At 36.8% G+C, this 19,969-nt stretch overlaps 1 protein-coding gene across 1 annotated transcript in view; it reads right to left on the reverse strand.

The window, feature by feature from the left end:
• Positions 1-19,969, reverse strand: part of PTPN3 (protein tyrosine phosphatase, non-receptor type 3) — a 96,157-nt gene that overhangs the window by 34,913 nt on the left and 41,275 nt on the right. Inside the window, exons 11-14 of the mRNA XM_026041861.1 lie at positions 16,562-16,625; positions 11,040-11,212; positions 8,165-8,299; positions 6,911-7,087 (exon numbers count right to left, since the gene is read on the reverse strand). Coding sequence (XP_025897646.1) covers positions 6,911-7,087; positions 8,165-8,299; positions 11,040-11,212; positions 16,562-16,625 — 549 coding nt within the window. The remainder of the gene's footprint in view (positions 1-6,910; positions 7,088-8,164; positions 8,300-11,039; positions 11,213-16,561; positions 16,626-19,969) is intronic.

Raw genomic sequence — 19,969 nt, forward strand, 5'->3', positions numbered from 1 at the left:
AAAAAAAGACAGAAAGTACCCAAAAAAAGACAGAAAGTACCCAAAAAAAGACAGAAGAAACTTGGGTTGGGCAAGAGCATAAAGAAAAGTGTAACTAGTTTTGACATAATTAATTTGAAGTAATAATTTCTGAAGATGTAGTGTTCCTACTCTTTTTTTACAAGGCTCTATCCTTATTTCACAATAGCTTAGACTATATAATTTAAATGCATTTTATACTGCCTGGGTGAGGACAAATATCTTAGCGGACTTTTTTTACTTATTTTTTTGTAAATATGGAACGAAATGAAGACAAAAGACAAATCTTCATTATGGGCATAATGAGAAGACATAGTACAACATCCCAAAGACCCATGAGGGATCATCAAAACCTTTCTATTTCTGCATTTACATCAATATGAACTAAATAAAARTCACAGAGCCTACAGACAAGTCTCTGAAGTCTTCAAGCTCATGGCAGCTGATAAGGAATGGTAAGTGATRGAAAGACAAGGTTAAAGGATACGAAATCAATGTCTTCTGAGAGGCGCTGCCTTTCCTTGAGAAAGACCAAAGCACATGTTCATGTGAAAGGCAGAGGATTTTATAAAAACAAAGAACTGAGTTTGTTTGTATGTGATTAAGGGCCATGGAAGAAACATATCAAATTCTTTAAAAACATTTGTTTTTTTCTTTTAAATCAAGAAAATAATGTTATGGAGACTTGCCCCAGCCTGCCACCACCTCTTCTTGAACCTTCTCTTGGCAACGGAAGTCAAAAATTTCTTCCCCCCACCTTCACCTTCTCTTCCTACATCATATGCTCACACCTAAGAATAACCAGCTATATTTATCACACTTATTAACCAAGAGCATATTTTTAAATAAAAATCCATAAAGCCCTCACCTCCAAGTTTTTCTTACAGAGTTTCTTACTACTTCTCCTAAAAATGTGGCTTACAGTGATTTTTGAAATACAGATTAAACAGTAAATTTTATAACTAACCTTTTCTGCTATGCTAGAACCTACTCTAAACAAAAATTAACCTAACCTGTGCAATCTGTTATGCCAAATATATATAAATATATATATATTTATATATAAATATAGATGTCTTCAGTTTATTTCCTTACACAGTGAGCAAGAGAAATCAAATATAGTTCATGGATTTTTTTTAATTACTTTTCAATTGAAGATTTTTTTTTCCCCTTTAAGACAGTACCTAATATATGCCCTTGTCTAAATTTACATAATTTTAATTAACATGAACCCTCTCCACTCAGAGAGGTGGATTCAAAAGAATGCTAAAGAAAAATACATTAGAAGAGCAAGCAATACCCAGCCTAATGCTCTTTTCTACTATGCTTCAYAAATACATTTAATATATACTTTATCTAGCATCACGTTATATAATATAACACATATATTTATAATAAACACATAAAAAGCATAAGCTCATATAATCTGGATTTCTATCTTGGAAATAAAGAGCAAAGCTCTTCATAAGGAGAAGAGATTGGTCTCACATAAGTTAATATGAATAAAAATACCTCAGACCATGAAAAAAAAATCACTTGTTTCAGTTATATCCTTTACTAATACTTGTTTATTGCTGAAAGAAGAATTAGCTTTCTTGAGTGGTGATACATTCATCCTAGGAACAAGCATGAACGCTCACAAGAATGCATGGTTTTCCAGCAAATCTGGATTTAAAACTTAAAYACGTAAGTATGAAATCAGTCAAGGACACTCTTTGCATTTTAGAGTCACTGGCTAAAAGACTTGCAGCTTCSTGCAGCTGGATTCCCTGGAGTCAGGAATATTAAATAGAACGGTGCTGTACCTCATTACACTGCAAAATAGGAACATCCATATGTCATACCTACAAGCACAAGGGATTCCAACTGGTAGGGTGAGAAAGAAGAGAGGAAAGGAAAGGCATGGAGGGGTGCGGGAGGGAAGAATAAAGTTCAAAGCTCCTCAGATGCTCCTGTTATCTACCCTTATTTATTTATTGCAAGCATTAAACCTCACCCTTTTAAGGTTAAAAGCTCTTTAACTTGTGTACTAYTGAAACATTAAATCTATAAATCTAAACAAACGTAATATATTGATCCAAATCCACAGATTTTTCATGTACAGTAAATATGTGTAGATAACCAAACAGATTCAGTTATTTTAGTTTTCTTTAAARTAGTGGGTAAGTTACGGCTTTCAAATTGTTCTGTGCTTTTAACAGCAGATCAGTGAAGAGTCCTACTACCAACCACTGGACCCTAAAACTGTATCTCCCATATACTAACTATATTAAGTTTTTTTTTTTTTTTAAAGATCCTGCAGTGGGGATGGGCAGTGCAGTTTTACAGGACAAAAATTACCAACATATAAATTATCCACATATAAATATATACATATATTTCATATATGATACAAGGTCAAACATGATGGCTTACCTGATTGCAAACTGCAACCACCCTAATAACCCAGTTAAAGCCAACTTAACCTTGCAGGTTACTGCTTAAATACGAGTTTTTGGAATTTCCTAACCTGATCTTGATACAGTGATATATGCTTTAATATGACATTCTACTAAATTTTTATTGTAGCCTTGAGCCCTTGTACGAAGATGGTAGTGAACAGAAYAAGTTAATATCATGGAAATATATCATCAATGATCTGGCTCTTCAGTGAGCATTTCCTCATTCCGAATTTGGAAACTGTAATGGGRCCGTTCGGAAAATAATTGCAACAGTTGTAGTCTTCAGCTGTCACACCAGCTTAAAAAGCAAAATGGAAATCAAGAAGAGCTCTCATCACATTTCTATTTGTGTGTCTTTACAAATAATTGTCAGTAATATAGATTTGTTACATTGAAAGGGAAATGTTTTCGCCAAAAGTAAGCTCTTCTGTTTCATGATACAAGCCACCAGGACAGCAGATGGTTAGGATGAGTTGATGCCAGGTAACCTGCTGGCATGACGTTGAGGCCCCCTTCCCAAATTAAAGCAGCTTTGCCGAGGAGATAATYTGAGAAATATTATATCCACATAATTTATTTCTTATATTAAAGGAAAGCCACAGCCTTAATGTTCATTCATAATATTCCTTAATGTATACCTCAATGTTTAGGAGCTTCTGAAGATCAGTAACCTGACAGAATAAGTATTGCAAGGAGATATCAGCAGTGCTTGCATGAACAAAATGTAAATCCCAGAAAAGCAAAAACATCTTCAACAAAACCGAAGTCAAGATTAGGAAAAGCCGGTTTAAACTACAACATATTCACCAACATAATTAGTATGTTTTGTATGGACATCATTCTCAAATCCATTTTAAAAAGACAAAAGAATAGCAGCAGCACATCCGTACATACGCAGGTAGGGGGTAAGCGCAAGTTCAAAAAAATGTAAAGACCTTTCAGGATTGCTTTTGACACAGTGAATTCAGCACGTAGTCAGAAGATGGACTGTATTACCTGCTCTGAACTGGGGAGGCACAGCAGTAAGAAAAGGAGCAGCACGACACGCAAAGCGGCCTACTGGATTTCGGAGGGCTCCGTGCRGACTCGGCGTGTTAGCGAGTGTTAACTCTGCAGTGGCTGCAGCAGCCACGTGAGATGGCCAACAGCAGGGCAATGAAGAAGGGAAAGAAGCGAGAGTAAAGCCAGCTTCACAACGGCTGGAAAACCCTGGACTCGGCTTGARGTCCTCTCCAGCACTGTCTTTGTCCAGCACAGTTTTTGTACGTAGCTGTGATTTGAGATAGCTTGGCTTAGACATGCACACCTATTCATTCCCTGTGAATAAAGCTCTGTATTTAATATACGTTAGTTTCAGATTAGGACATTTGTTGCCTAATGCACGTGATAAATAGTCCCAGTCTTTTCTACAGGCTCTCATTAAGAGACACGAGTACTTCTTTTGATCATGYCTGGGCTACAAATTGTACTTTGTACAATGGAATTCCTTAGATAATTTGGGCAGCAGAAGCAGCCTAGCCACAGCAGTACAGAACTTGCGCAGAAGCTTATCCTGTTTTTCTGCAGTTATGTGCACAATTTGCTCTAAATCTAAAGTTTCCTTCAACCTTTTTCCTCTTTCCCCTTTTCTTCTATAGCATGTACCTYTTAAAGATCAGGCAGAAGGCTCGCTCAAAGTACATATTCTTAAGCCACCACTGTGTCATTCTGAGAAAGAGACAACTAAATGACCAAATACCCTTAGCCTCCACATTCAGTAGTAATACCTAAAGTATTTGAAAGGAAATATGCATCAACAGAATACTATTTAAAGAAATCAGAAATGAAAGATATATTTAGACATTTTAAGCACTTTTAAACTAAAACATAAGAACCCTACCCCGCATCTAAAGTGAAACAAGTAAAAATAATCCCTTCCCCTTCCTCCACCCATGGCAGCCTGTAAAAATGGGCAAGAGCTATATACCCTGTGTGAACTGCACCTCACAMACTTCTGACCTTCCTACAGACCAAATTGAAGTGATAGAAATATACTATCGTGTGCATCTAATTAAAATCTGAAATGAGATATGACATTTCTGCCATCAGACATGAGTACATCTTGCAACTGTTCACTAGAAGCCCTCCATGGTTGTTTCAAAATTCCTTTTGAGATCAAAGACGTTCATTAATGACAACTAACTAGAACCTTCGTAGTAATCTCAAACAACAGGCTAGGCAGTAAAAAAAGGAATCCTCTAAAACAAATTTGATTAGCAAGACTCTCAGTGCTCTTTTAGGGGGAAAAAAGATAAAAAAAAGTAAAAAAAAAGATTTGCAATTTCAGCAACAGCAATTTGCTATTTCTCCATAGCATGCTTCAATTATGTCAATTCAAGTCTACAGATAGACTAGCAGAGCAAAAATTGGTAAGATGGCTTTAGAAGGCTTACCAGCACATGGCAAGGTGTTTTATATTTAATATCTAAATATTCTTGATGTGTGGCAAGATCAAGGATAAATGCTAGTCACTATCTAATTCTGAAGATACACGGGTTATTTCTTTTTTCTTACAAAACAAATTCAGATAGCAGATTAGATTTCCTTCTTTCAATACAGTATCAAAAGAAAGACAGATTTTTGTCAAGATGCATATATTGAGTTTTCCTCTATATTTTCAGTAGAAGGAGTGGAGCTAAGTAGCAATGAAGAAAAGAAGTTGGAATATGGCCTGGAGCAGCTGGATCCTTCAGTGTAGAGAAGTAACATTTGTTTGCTCTGTATGGTTACTACATCCCCTCAGTCACTAAAGATGAAAGTATTATGATGACTATTTTACAGAAATCCTACAGCCAAAGGACYACTCATCCTCCTTGCTATGCTCTCCTCCCCAAACACACACCTCTAATTTAAGATTCATCAGATTTATGCAAGTAGTTGTTCAGTTTTATGCACAGCAGTGGATATTTAACTATATCCAAAGAATCAAGAAAGTGCTGGACAGTGACCTAATTTTAAGTATGTCTTGTTTATGGAAGGTAATAACAATAATCATCAAACCATTAGTGAGTGATAAGACTTGGATACAGTTTCACCACTTAGTATTCAGGAAAAAGTTACAAAGAATTACTCTTTCAACCTGAGAACAGCCTGTTTTCATTGTTTGAGAAATACCATAAAAACATCCTCTCTCATGCCCTCTCATTTGGCATAGAGAAGGTGAGACAGGAAGGAAAAAACTGCACAGGAAGAAAAGAAGGAAAATACAAGACAGACAACAATGCACTAACTGTAGGAAAACACCACCAGTATGACAGAATATACATGGTACGGAGTGGCAGCTCTGTTTTCTTTCTGCAGCTTCCACCATCAACATCTCCTGGCAGTTTTTATTCACGACACTGTTCTGAGCATGTAAAATTTGTCTACAACTTTTAAAAACACRGGAAAGATGAGGCTTCCTACYTATGACTGTTCATAGTATGTGAAGGCATCACAGTTATCTATTATTTTGGCCATTACCAACACTGCCAGCCCTAATGCCCTCCTGAAATGCAGCRGAAATGTAGAGAAACATGCAATTTCAAACAGTCACAAATTTCCAATTACAAAAGCAATCCCGCACCATCTTACTTTTCCCTTCTCTCCTACAGCCTGTTCTACTGCAATTTAGTAACAACATTGCCATCTTGAAATAGCAAGAAAACATATTTAAATTCAGAGACTGAAGTTACAGCTAGCAACAGGTATGTGAGTGTGCATGTGTAATGTGTGTGCACATTCACTAACCACAGAATGGTGGAGGGTGGAAGTGACCTCTAGAGATCATCTAGCCAAAGCTCCCTGCAACAGTGATGCCAGAAGGTTAGAGTCTCAGAGAGAAATCCAGCAGCACTAAAAACACTGCAGGATGGAACAACGTTGGCCCTGGAGAAAAGGAACAGAAGTGTCTAAAGACAAAAATTTGAGACTGCATTTACAGAGCAGCAGTATATTCTCCTTTAAAGAAGAAACTGTTGCTTCAAGGAGCACAGTAAAGCCTCCCCAAAAGCTTGTGGTGGAAAAGGGTTGTATAAGCTACTAGAAGACAATATATTTGTTATTTATATAGTTATATATATATATAGTACTATATATATATACACTATATATATATACTATATATATAACTATATATATACAACTATATATAACTATAGCTATATATATTTATCTATATCTTATTTTACAGATATGAACCAGCGTGTCTTAAAAATCTCTCATTTTACTACGGCTTTCTTGAAGTGAGGGGTTAGTTGTTTTTTAACATCATTTTGTATTGCAATAGCTGTTGTTTCTATAACAAAATTTTGATGAACAACTAAACAAAGCTATTTGGTTTCTACTTTGCTTTCATACTAAAGTTGTTTTTAAGTCAAAAATAGAAAAACAAATAGTTTTGGAAAAATAGAAAAACGAATGGAAGTCCTTACCTTCTCTGTGGACTACGGTTTTGGGAGAACTCAGAATCACTATCCTTTGATGTTGGGGAGCCCTTATATGTGTAAAAAACATCCTCTGTTTCAGTAATATAGGAAATTTCATTTGTAAGGTTATCTACAGATGAGTGTCGTGGTTTACGGATCTCATGACGAAGCCTAGGACTCCGCCTTTAAAAAAACAAACAAAAAAAGAGAACATGATCACCAGTTGGTAGGTCAGAATCACTTGTAAGACTTTTTCAAAAGTAACTATCTAACCTAGTGAAACCTAGGTCCTAAAAATATTCATGAGATGCCAACAGCACTCTTTCTGAGCAAAAGACATCAATTTAGATAAGCAATTTTAAAAGATTTTGTATGGCACCTATGTGATCGTACACTATCAAGTTCACTACAATAAACCATTATTTTCCTCTAAAATGATATGTGTACCTCTTAGAAATATAGGCTAATTCAGGTTGGAATGAACCTATGGAGGTCATCTAGTCCAATGCTTGCATAYAGGCTCATCTATGAGATCAGATTAGGCTGCTCATGGTTTGATCCATCCGGGTCTTGAAAACCTGACTCCAAGGATGCAGGTTTGGACAAACTCTCTCCTGCACAGCAAGGGCAAYTTGTTCCAACGTCTGACTGTCCTCAAAGTGAGGAGGGAATACACTGGCTCCATTCCTGAKAATGAAGTCAGATTGTTGCTGGTACTCTTGGCTGCTAGGACACACAGATGGTTCAGGTATGTCATGCTGCACACCATCTCATGTCTTTTTGTTGCAGAATTGCTCCCCAGACAGTACTGCTGCAAGGGATTCCTCCATTTCAGGACTTTGAATTTCATAAGTTTCCTGGTGGTCCATTTCTTCAAGTTGGACTGTCTGTCCTTAAGCTGGTCGCCTGCCTCCACCCACAGTTTGATGTCATCCGCAAACTTTATGAGCAAGCATCAAGCATTCAATTGCTCCCCTCAGGGTTTTTTTTTTTTTTTTTTTTTTAACCACTTACCTGTTCATTGGTCCACCCAGACTGTAACATCTGTAACACCTTATCATATAAGAATAGTGTGACACATTGCAAAAGCTTGGTAAATTTGAGATAAGCGATACCCACTGTTCTTTTATCAGATGTATTATCAAAATATTAATAGTTTATATATATAGATACAAACTACRTAATTATTCTGCTAGAGAACATATAATTAGAAAAGGGTAATGGGCTAAAAGGCAGAAGAAAGGCTGAAACTTGATTTACCAGTTGGGGGTAACAGGAGGTGACCGAGAAGGAAGGCTTTTGGTCTCCAGATGCTCAACAGATAAAGATCTTCTCATAGAAGGGTTCCAAACCATCCCACCTATAACTTTTCTGCAGTACTGGGAGTTTACAGACCTGAAAAGAAATAAAAATCTAATGTAAATTACTTCACATAGARAAATTTAACGCAATCTCTGATCTTCACAACAGATTTCAGTCAAAAGTYACTAATGACTTTCATCCCATTTGCAGGAGTTACATAAATGCACAGATTCACAGTACAGGCCAGTGGCTGATGAAGTTGCACTGTGAGGATGTAGTCATAGATCTGTAGAACTTGGTGCAACTGGGTGTGGTAGAAAAGATGGTTTAAAGGATTCTCTCCTGTTTATCTTCCTTTTTTAAGCATTTGCATTCTCTCAGAGCCATTTGTTGCCTTTCACTTCTGGCAATAAGACTGTTTGGCAGTCCCTGCTACAATGCTAATTGCAAAGGTGACCTGGGTAAAAATAACCTTTTCTGAGAGTTATTTTTAGTCCGATTGTGTTTAAGAAAATAGAGCGAAAGAAAAACAGGAAATTCAGTATGTTCTGCTGGCACTGAACTGCCTGCCTCCTAAACGTAGTTCAAAAATAAGCAAAATATCTACCTCTCCTGCTAAAACTCACAATGAGGTAACAWTTCACTAACAACTAACTGAGCACAGGAGTATTTTAATCATCTATTTGCTGCCTCAGCAAATAAGCACTACACTACCCAGATTTTCATTACCAGAGGGGAGCTACATTTAAGTGATTTGCACTTTGGGGAGGGTAGGGAGAGGCAGGGGAGAATTAGAAGGACATCTGACATGCAAAGGGGGAACCACCTTCCTCAAGCCTGGTTCTTGTGACAGAACCAGACTAGCAGCCCACAGCTGGCATCAGAACCTCAGACAGAAAAAAACCAAAGGGCTCACGAGCAGAATTATACAGAATGAAATGTTTAAATTTAATCCTAGCCTAAACAGGCAATTACATGTTAATCTCTTCACATGGCAATTCATGGAGAAAGTATAGAGATAAGCTGCTCATCCTTAAATTCAGGGGTATGGGATTTATGATCAAGGAAAAGCAGCAACTTTTAAGTTATAAAGAAACCACCTTTGCCTCGCTAAGTCTTCAGCTGTGAATAATAAAAAATTGGGATACAGTCCATGTGTGGAAACGCTACAAATTTTCGTCTTTGAGAATCTTCCTTTGCTCACACTGCCGAAGACAAGCCCAAAAGGACTTTGGTCTGTCCCTGTATAAACTGCCCTATACTTATACCTGGATATAATTGACAGTATATAAGGAAATTGTTGACAGAGGCGAAAACTCTGCACAATTATCTTGAAAAAGATAATAAGTCTCTACACAAATAGATTTTAGAATAGAAGGCATGAAAACCAAAAGCATAATCTAGAGTTTTCATGATTTTTTTTTTTCCAGGATAGAGGCACATCAGCATTTTTTGGGTTTATTATATGGCTGAAATTTTTCTTTTTTACATAGACGAATATGTTTTTCATGTCTGTATATAGCCATGAAATATGCTCTTAGCTTCAAATATCTTAACCTTAAAACCTTAAATATATTTTCACGAAGTACGAGAATGAACACAAGAGTTTATTCAGTGTTTGCTCTGAAAAGGTAAAATGAAGTTACTTCTCAGAATCTGGGAGATGTGATCCAGCTCTACCTTTAAAATAAGGCTTACAGGTGATATATATACACAATTTATACAACTCAGCTGCCTAATTTAAATGGAATTCCACCTCCGCCTTAGCTAAGAGAATCTAGAAGGGACACAGAGGTGTGGGAATAAGAGATTGTAAGAAAAAAGTTGCAGGAGCTCAACTATTTGAACTGATAAAACAATTGGGAGGATATCTGCCTCACATGAGCATAAAAATACAATGCAAGGAATCTATGCTGCAAGTTCCACAGAAATAACTCTCCCTGAAGTTGACCAAAGCTGGATGAAGAGAATTATTGTAGCTGAGTATCAGGTTCCAGGGCTTTGTTCTTTAACTTGATGAGAAACCTTGCTCTCTTTCCTAAAAGAGCAAACCTAATGCCTTTTTTCTCCACTTGAGTAGGCTTCCACAGGAATTCAGAGACACCCCTGAAAAGCAGCATGGAAGAGCTTTCGAAAATCTTGGCAGGTTTGACAGAGAGAGAAAGCTCTCCAGGAAATAACATTTCCACAAGCTTTGAAAAAGCTCATCTTCAAAACTCAGATCTGTAAAAACTAACAAAACCAGGTTGCCAGCTACTTGTTAAAAATTGCTTCAGCTATGATCTARCACTAAGTGAAAAACCAGAAATTCCACTGCAGAAGATGACAAATATTTCATCTACATTCTTCATGTTGAATGATGCTCTAGCTATGCAATAGGCATCTGTTGAAGCCAGAACCAATACTCTTATAAAGTTGATACATTATTCTGATGTTAATTATWAAAGCATTGGTTTGTAGCAGGTGAGGTAAATTTACCCATCCCAGTGAAACTGCACGTCCTGTTTGCTGCACATTCTTATTGCTCACTAGCCACTTGGTATTTTTTACCTTCTAGTGCTTTTCAAAATGAAACAGGGAGTTGAAACACCACCATCAGAGGATACTTGTGTTCAAGTAACTTCTTATATAAAAAGTTTAATGACATTGACCTCATGTTGCAGAAACTGAAACCCAAGTTACATAATTTGTCCAGCAGATTACATTACACCTGCAACACAGCTGTCAGTAGGACTGAACTCCATAAACGCACCCCAATTTTGGCATCAGTGATGAACTCCTCCACGCCACCACCTTCATTAAAACACAGAAAATGCTTTCACTCTGTACTTACTTTGTTGGGTTTCTAGAACCTAGGGTCCAATAGTGCGACAGTATCTTTTTTTCATGAGGTAGTGACTTCTTTGCCTGAAAAAAYGTGTGATGGTCTACACAAGACTTCCACAGATTTTTGCATGCTCTGTAATTTAGCATGTTGAAGGCAACAATATGCTCTCTGGATTCATTCTGGAATGATAAGAAGTACTAATGTTTCAATACATACAAGCAGATCGAACACAACCAAGCAGATAAAATTGTGTAAACAATAAAATTATTTTTAGCCATAAATAGTGAAACTATATTTAGGAAAAAGCATACAGTAGATTTTATGCAAATACTGGAGATAGTCAAAATATTTCTTTCACTGCTATGTGACTATATACAATTGTAAATTCTACAATGCATTATTTTAATCATTTGAGTAATACTGAAAAATAAATTTATTCCTATCAATACTACTTTAATGAAAATACTTAATTCTAGCATGTGAAAAGTTTTCAATAAACATGCATGGCATGTYGATATGGTTTCAGCTCAACATGGTTTCAGGTTTCCAGTCAGTTCTTGACCAGAGTCAAGAGCTTCCAGTCAGCAAAGACAAGACTTTTAAGCATTTTATTAATGGTGTCACACACAAAGGACCCTCTGACTTTAAAMCACTCCATTCAAATACTTCACATATGGCATTAATTTAATAATGTTATTTTGAGACATTCCAAGAGCTACAGTCCGAAAAAAATTGGCTAGGCAGTCTTCTGGAAGATAAAATGTGTTAACAAGGGTCCATTTTAGGGAAAAGAAAGTAAGTTAATTGTGATAGGCTGGAGCTGCTGCTACTGCTTTTGAGATCTAATCCTGCTTTTATGTTTTAGCACCAACTCAACTTGCAACCTCAGTGCTACAGTGCCAAACACAGGCATAACACAGTTGTGCCACCCACATTTATTTCTTGGCCAAGTGCATTGCTTGGTGTGGTATTTTCAGGTCCCAGTGCTCAACAGTTTTGCAGAAGGTTTGGACAGACAACCCAAAATCTTATTGAAGCGAATAAAGCAGGAAGAAAAGTTATGCAAGGAAGAGAAAAGTATAAAAGACAGCAATGCGAGACCCAAACTAAGTGCTATCGCAGCTCAGCATGTTAGTACAACAACAACAACAACAACAAAGTTTGTGATGTCATCATTCAGCTTTTTCCATTTGTCATCTAAATTATGATTTAATTTTGATGTCTCAACATATAACTTCACAGGCAACCATGCTGGTAGTTCTTTCCCCTTTTCAGCTCATTCTTTGGAGAGAGTCATGATTTGGGTTGCCAGGACTTCGTAAAGGTCCAGAAAGACCTAATAAAATTATTTAATATGAAGTCCAACAATAGAGGTCTGACTCAGTTAAAGCGTGATTTCTAGCTGCACTGTCCTTTCTTTTGGTCAGAGCAATAATCCCTTTGGAATCCCCTCATAAATTATCTGGAAATAACTACAGACCAGTTTGGTTGGTGACAGGGAGGAGATCGGGAGAAGCAKTTTATTCTCCTTGTATTCTTTTTCTTTTTGAAAAGCTTCTGCAGGTATCATGTACCAGAGATCAATGCCACATTCTGCAAATCATTTTATAAGGAGCTCATGGCTTTAGCATCAGATTTCGTATTTTGGAAAACAAATGAAAATTACAGAACAAAAAAAGGATTTGTCCTTTGATTTTATACAGACATTGCAAAATATTTAACGAATTGCAATCTCTCAGGCATGATCTCTCTGTATATTTTAAAACACCTAACAAAAAGATCTTCATTATGCGAGTCTGTCATACAGGAACCAAATTAGTCTTTGGTACTTTACTTTTATTTAGGGAGCTTGTAGAAAACAAAGTGCACAGGCACTGTGAAATTTTAATTCAGACTTCTTTTTGCAATATATTAAGAGCTCAAAGCATGTAAATATTTAATAGCAAGTGACATTTCTTAGGTACTCTAAGGGCGGGATATTACTCAATGTTTTATGCTTCTCTAGAAGATTAAAGAGAACACTTTAATTCTTATGACTAAAGTTAAAAGACCAGTATTCTAAAAGGACAAGATTTTAAGTGTTCTCTTTAATCTTTTCAGATTTTCAGTACAATCAAGTACTGGTCAAAAGAGGTTTTTTTTTTTTAAAAAAAAAGACAAGATTTTGTTTATCTGGACATTTTGATTGTACTGAAAATCCATTATGTACATATAAAGAATTAAGTTTACCTAATATTTCCTTTACAAATTTAGGTTTGAATATAGTAATGAATTGTACTTTTAAAGTTATAAATTTAGCCTTTGCAACTGTTGTCAGAAAACTTCCCTCAAAGCTAAGCATGCTTAAAGTTTAAACAGCGACATATGCTAGGATACATACTTTCAGAAGCTTCAGAAAATATTTATCAAAGTTGCAAATTAAGAGGAAGATTTCTTTCACAAAATCTTTTTACTCATTAACAGCCCACTTTGCAAGTCAGACCATTAAATCTAGATACAGTTTTAAAATTCCAGAGAATTTCAGCGAGATGCAACGATCTGGTGCATAACAACCTTTTCAGACCAAATTCCAAAGGAAGTTCATTTCAAAAGAAGTGGGTTTTAATTATTATCACAAAATGAGGATTTGGGAGATTTGTGGCTACTGGGGTAAAGGAATCAAATCTAACAAAGGGCAAAAGTGAGTTGATTGCTATTTTATACCATATTCAAAAACTTGGATCACAGACAGTGATCCAAGTATACTCAATTACAGAATAATTGCATGGCAAACTTACCTCACTATGCAGAAATGTATGTTTGTAAGAATTACATAAACCAAATCATTATCAATACCAAGTTCCATTTCTGGAAGCTTTAAACCATTGCTTGTAAGATACTAAATCCCTTACTCCTCCCTTAAAACCTCCACATTTCATTCAACCTAGGTATCAATAGCTTTCRGAAAACGAGACATTTACTGATTTATCCATCTCCTAGTCCTTGTGTAGCTCTTCAATGGACTACAAGGCTATATACTCCCTACTAGATATGCCAGCCAGAAGACYGGGGCAGTGGGTGGCTAACGGAGGMGGCAGGTAGTGGAAAGACGAGGGAKGGCCAAGTATGTTAACTCTCTASAAGAATGGCACGAAGAAAGAATGAAGAGTAAGAAAAATCAGTAGAACACATTAAGAGAATGTAGGATGTCCTAGAGGATGGCACAATCATGGCCTTTGAGAGTTTTCTTCAGATTTTGAAGAGAAAATCCACATACCATGAGATACAAAGCATTGAACTATTATGGCACTGTTGCCATCTTTAATTAAACCTTACATAGAAACTGTCGTCCTCTGCTCCGCTTTCCCCATATTCCTATACCTTCCTCATTTAGTTTCATCCTTTCAATCTCTTATGGATTTCCTTCTGCTCTTCTAAGCGTAAGCCCCAAGGCTGACCTGACCTCAGCGATCTGCCCTCCACCCTGCCTCCAGGGCCCACACTTGGGAAGGAGGCCCAGAGCACCCAGCCACCCTTYGCCGTGGCCGCGCTGCGGCCTCGCGCTGCCCAAAGCGGCACCAGCGCGAGCACCGCCGGCGCGCGCATTTGCCGCCCTACATTGCAGGCAAAGGCGGAGACAAGTGACAAGAGGAGTACAGCGAGAGATTTAATAGCACACCCGGCCTGCTGCTTCTTATCTACTGAGAGGCGGCAAAAAGGTCATGCTGCTGGCAATATATATATTTTTTTAATTTAATTGAGCAAACTAAGAATCTTGCCCTTTTCAAAAATGTGTCATGACTGCAGAAAGAGAAATTATTTTTTTGACAGCAATAAAGCTTTTAGGCATGAATACGAATATTTCAAGACACCTTAAATACAAAGGTAGTTACACAGTTATACTTCATTCCTTCGTATTAAAAAAAAAAAAAAAATCTATTATCCACTGCTACTAATCGCTCTCTGTGATGGAATTCTCTTCTTATGTTTGTTCTCAGACACTTTGCCATTCATAATACTTGTATATATTAACAAACATATTTAGAATTTAATAAGACTGCTTGTCACGGATTTTTTAAAATCCTTAAATTAAGAAAAAACAGTATTGKGTGACCAATTACATGCACGCACTAGTAAAATGAACTACTTGTCAGCCACTCATATCTTCATACAGTGACACACATTTGAAGAGATCAAGGCAAGTTTACMTATAAACAATACATTCAGAAATAGAAAAGTACAATTTGTAAAAGCTTCAGGCCCATCTGTGGTTGGTTTTGAAACTCACTCTCAGGAGAAAATGGCTTATTTTGTGCATCTTGTGTCTAAACATTAACACTATCTTCGTCTATTATTTTAAAAGGAGCACTGAAAATAAAGAATATATACATACCCCACAAAATCCTGTCTCAAACAGTCAAAACATGCATCCAATTAAAAAGATAAAAAAAACTCTCCTTCTGCTTAGAAACGTTAATTAAGAAAAAGCATCTGTTGTTCAGCAGGGCTCTTAATCTGTGGGTCAAGAGGTTCTCTTGTGACACAGCTCCTGGCAATTTAAGAACCTACTTACCACAATCATCAGCCAGATTCCATAAAGTTTAGCTACAATAAAGTCACAATTTATCTTTCATTACATATTTGAATCCTGTCTTCCATTGAATTCAGATGTACTTAGGTCATATTTACTAGTCACTGATTGCCATATTGTTTTTTCATGTCATGAATATTCCTCAAAAATGGCTTATCTATTCATATACCGAATAGCAACATAACAAACAAAGCAAAAATAGCAACAAAGTAACTGTAACCAAGATTTTTTTGCCTTTTCGTTCTTCTATAAAAGACTGGTATTATTATTGTTTACAAACAAAATCAAAATTCAAACACACAGAATTATTAAGAGGACTCTAAACAGCAAAAGGGAATTTTGCATCAATTGTCTCAACTATTTTCAGGTTATTTTGCCAACATCCCAAGCGGCCCATATTACTTGCTGAAGGAGATGCAGTGTCCCCCTTTCCAGCCTCTTTCAGCTGCAGAGCTCCCCTCGTCTCCAGCGACCTTTCTTTCTCTCAAAAGTGAGCCCCATGAGCAGGTGCAACCTCACAACACCCTCCTAGGCAGGCCCAGCAGCTACTCAGCAGAGACACTGCACTGAAGCACTGCTCAGGGCAGCTCACAAGCGGACTGCACATCAAAGAAAATGGTAGCAGATGCTTGCAGGCAAAGGGAAAAATGACAGGTTACTAAACACCAGAGAAARCACGAAGATTTGTCTCCTCTCCAAACCTGTAAATGAAAAGAAAGTTGAATGGGAAGGAAGTCCAACAGAGTGGTGATGAAAGAATCCCATAACGGAACAGAAAGGGGAAATAAAGCGAGCATAAATTAACTGCAATAGCGAAGGCAACATAATACAACAGAGCACCTACRGAGCCTGCCTTTGGTCATCTTAAAGGTCAGCATTTCTCCTCAGGTTCCTCTCATCCCAGGCCAAAAACTCAAACATGGACACTTGAGGCAAACACAGTAAAATGACTACTTACATGTTTTTGCCGTTGCTGTATAAAAAACTTTTTCCTTTTAAAGGAAATTTTTAAAATGTTCACCCTAAAAGAAAGAAAGAGACAATGAAATACTAAGTGATTGGGCAGAGGGAGAAAATGATCAGAAAAAACATTAAGTACAATGAGTCTAAAAGATTGTAGCTGTTGAATATTCCACAAAGTAGTGCAGCCATCTCTTGGGTACTGAGTGTCAGATGAATGACAAGGAAGATGAATCAAAAATTTTGAAAATTAAACTTTTCTCCTTCATTCACATTTCAAATAGTTCACTTTGCAAATCTCACCCATCAAATCACCAAATCCATACTTGTAGCAAAGAACTCAGGGACCTCCTTTATGAGCTTACAAGGTCCATGAAATATTCTTCAAGCTTGTATAACTTAAGAATCATACTAAAAAAAAAAAAAAAAAAAAAAAAAAAAAGCAGTAATGATATTGCAAATGCTTGAGTACATGTGGAGGTACTTGTGACCACATAAATATTAATATATTTGTAGAAAGACAAAAATTGTATGAGTGCTAATATATTTTCTCCTTCAATTATTAATACTGCTACATGATTTACATGGTATCTTTATACAAAATGGAGCATCTCTTTAGATATAAATGGTGCAAACAATGATTTTCTAAGATAGCTATTACAGGTGGAATTGGTGCCTAACAACTTTTCAATTTGCTTTTCAGTATTTCAAAAAACAAAAYGTATTTGGAACAAAATTTGCTAGAGAGGTTCCCTCCTAAAGAGATTCCCTACAGCAAAATAAAGATTCATGTATTTCCTAATTTTCACAGATACCTAAAATACCTGAATACTTCAAACACTTTGGTAATGAAAAGCTTACATATTTCTGAAAGAAATCTGTGACCAGCTAAGGAATGTTCTGCAATCATATGCGTGCCTTTGGAAAGTCATGCCAAGTCTGATCAGGTCATATGTTTCTGAAAAATACCACCTGCTGCATTCAGTGAAAGGTTTTTGAAGGTTGTTGCTTTTTGAAGGTAAGTCTCAGAACATTAAGTTCTCCTGAGAATGTCCCAGAACCTTAAATCTCACCAGGAATAAAGTATCTGTGAGATGGCCTTGGTTCTTGCCAGCTTTGCACTGCTCTCAGCAAGGGCCCTGGCATTCATCCCTACTTCCTATGGGAAAGATACACTCTGTTATAGAGCAATGTCCTCACTGATGGAGGGGAATAAATTTGCATGTTTCAAATAAGAAAGATGAAAGAATAATCAACCCTCCTGCAGAAAAGGTCTAGAAAATTGAATGYGTATCCATTTCTGAGTAAGTGTTCAAAATGTTTCTTGTTGATGTCAAATAAGGAACCACATAAAATGCAGGAACTTCAGTCACAAAATTCTTTGGTCATTAGGCAAACAATAGTGCAAGTTACTGGAGAGCTCAAATAATATGTAGTTCTGCCTAGGCCACCCTCTAACCTACTTGTACCATTTGACTTGCTGCTGCAAATGGCAAAGCTCTCTACAGCTTTCCTAGAAGTTCCAAACTTCCAGATAAACTTGTAGTTGAGTTTACAGAGGTGGAACTCACTTAAGCCTAGCCTTTCTTAGTGTTATTGCTACTCTGCCTCAACTAGTACTACTCAAGTTTTGCACCACTGGTTCATTCCCACAACATTTTTGTCTGGCTTTGACTATACTTCAACAAGTTTTTGGAGGCATTGCCAGCACACACAGTGGTTGTCACTGTTCTTATTCTAATACCAGAAGCAAAAAAACAGTAATCCAACCTGACAGACTAAGAAGGGAAAGAAAAAAAAAAAAAAAACAAAAAAACATCACCCACTACCATCAAACAGCCCAAAGGCAGTCAACATTTAAGGCAATAAAAATCCACAATCTTTCTATTCGTAATGCTTTGTAATGATGCAATCCACGGCCACATAATCATCTCAAATTAGAGCATTAGTATACTTACTATTCTGAATTACAGCATTCCTCTCAATTTGATTAATTTTCTTGAAGTACAGCTAAAATTATTGAACACCAGTTTTACTTAACACCAAGAAAAAATATGTTTTGCAACATTACACTTACTAGTCCAGTGAATGCTCGTATGCAACACAGTCCACAAAGAGAATCCAAGAAATGAAGTTAGGTAAGGACTTAGAYTGAATAAATGCTTGAGGATACCACATTCCAAACAGGATGTACTTGCTGCTACTCCAATCTGTGGCTCACCTGCCCCTCCTACTCACCAGCAAATCTGTGCAACAACTACACAACAAATCACTCTCTTAAAACATTTGATAGTTGCAGCACAGTACCAATGATAAATCTTTTGGCTCCTGTTTTCCTGCCATTTGGATCAGAAGGAGCAGAATGGATTTATCACATAGCAGGTATGGCAATTATTCACTTCTGATCTAACTGGCAGTTCTGTCCTGGCACTCATTRGTAGCAGCTGTTATTTTTAACTTGAAGCAAACATGTTTCTTTAGCCATAAGTCTACACTTTGCCCTAGGAAGATTGAACATGAAAGATTTTGTCAAATTTACTTCTTAATGCTCAGAGAGGTTGCTTTTCTTTAAAAAAATTCAACTAGTAATGTAAAATATATTCTTCTAGAAGTTTTTCTAAAGCTTCCAAAGCAAAGAAACTGCATACAACAAGTAGCATTTAAAACACAATCTTAAATTTCTCCTGACATAAAATACAGAGCAAACTTGTATGTTCTGTCATTTAGGCAATGTTTTACTTGCAGAACAAGTCCGGAAATTATCACAAGATGGTCAATATCTCTAAGAATAATTTTCTGAACATATCAAATTTGGGGACAAATGTAAAGTTATCTTTAAAATCTGTCTTTACTTGCATTGTCTCTGAATGATCATATATCTCTGTGACTGAAAACTCCTGCCTCTACCTAACCAGTATACTCTCTCTGCCTCTGTTCCTGAATTTTTTGTCCTCTTTGGCTGCTACCATATGGCACAGCTGTTATTCTGTTATCTATTAATGCTGCTGAATATCTCACTTGAACTTTTGAAAAGAATGCTCTGATGGTTTTTGCTGCCACCTTGAGCTCTATTACGCTTATGCTGAAGCTTGCTCAGTTTGCACAAAAAAAATACTTACCATAAAAGGGGCTATATAAGACACTTTGAACTATCTTTCCTCCCATCCCACCTCACCCACCTTCTCAAGCATGTATTCTTCTCTGAGGAATCCCCTGACCTGCACAGCTTCAATCCAAAATGCATTAAAAATGTGGGCACTAGAGAAATGTACCCTCATTTAATGCCTTAGTTAAGAACTGAAAATATACTCTACAAAGACTGTTTGGCTGCTATGCTCTGGTAACATCCCTRCACTTTGGGAGGCATGAAGAGGAGAGGAGGAGGAAGGCAGCATTCCTGAATGAA

This window comes from Nothoprocta perdicaria, unplaced genomic scaffold (genome assembly GCF_003342845.1).
Source record: "Nothoprocta perdicaria isolate Ctin4 unplaced genomic scaffold, notPer1 scaffold_297, whole genome shotgun sequence".
NCBI lineage: Eukaryota > Metazoa > Chordata > Aves > Tinamiformes > Tinamidae > Nothoprocta > Nothoprocta perdicaria.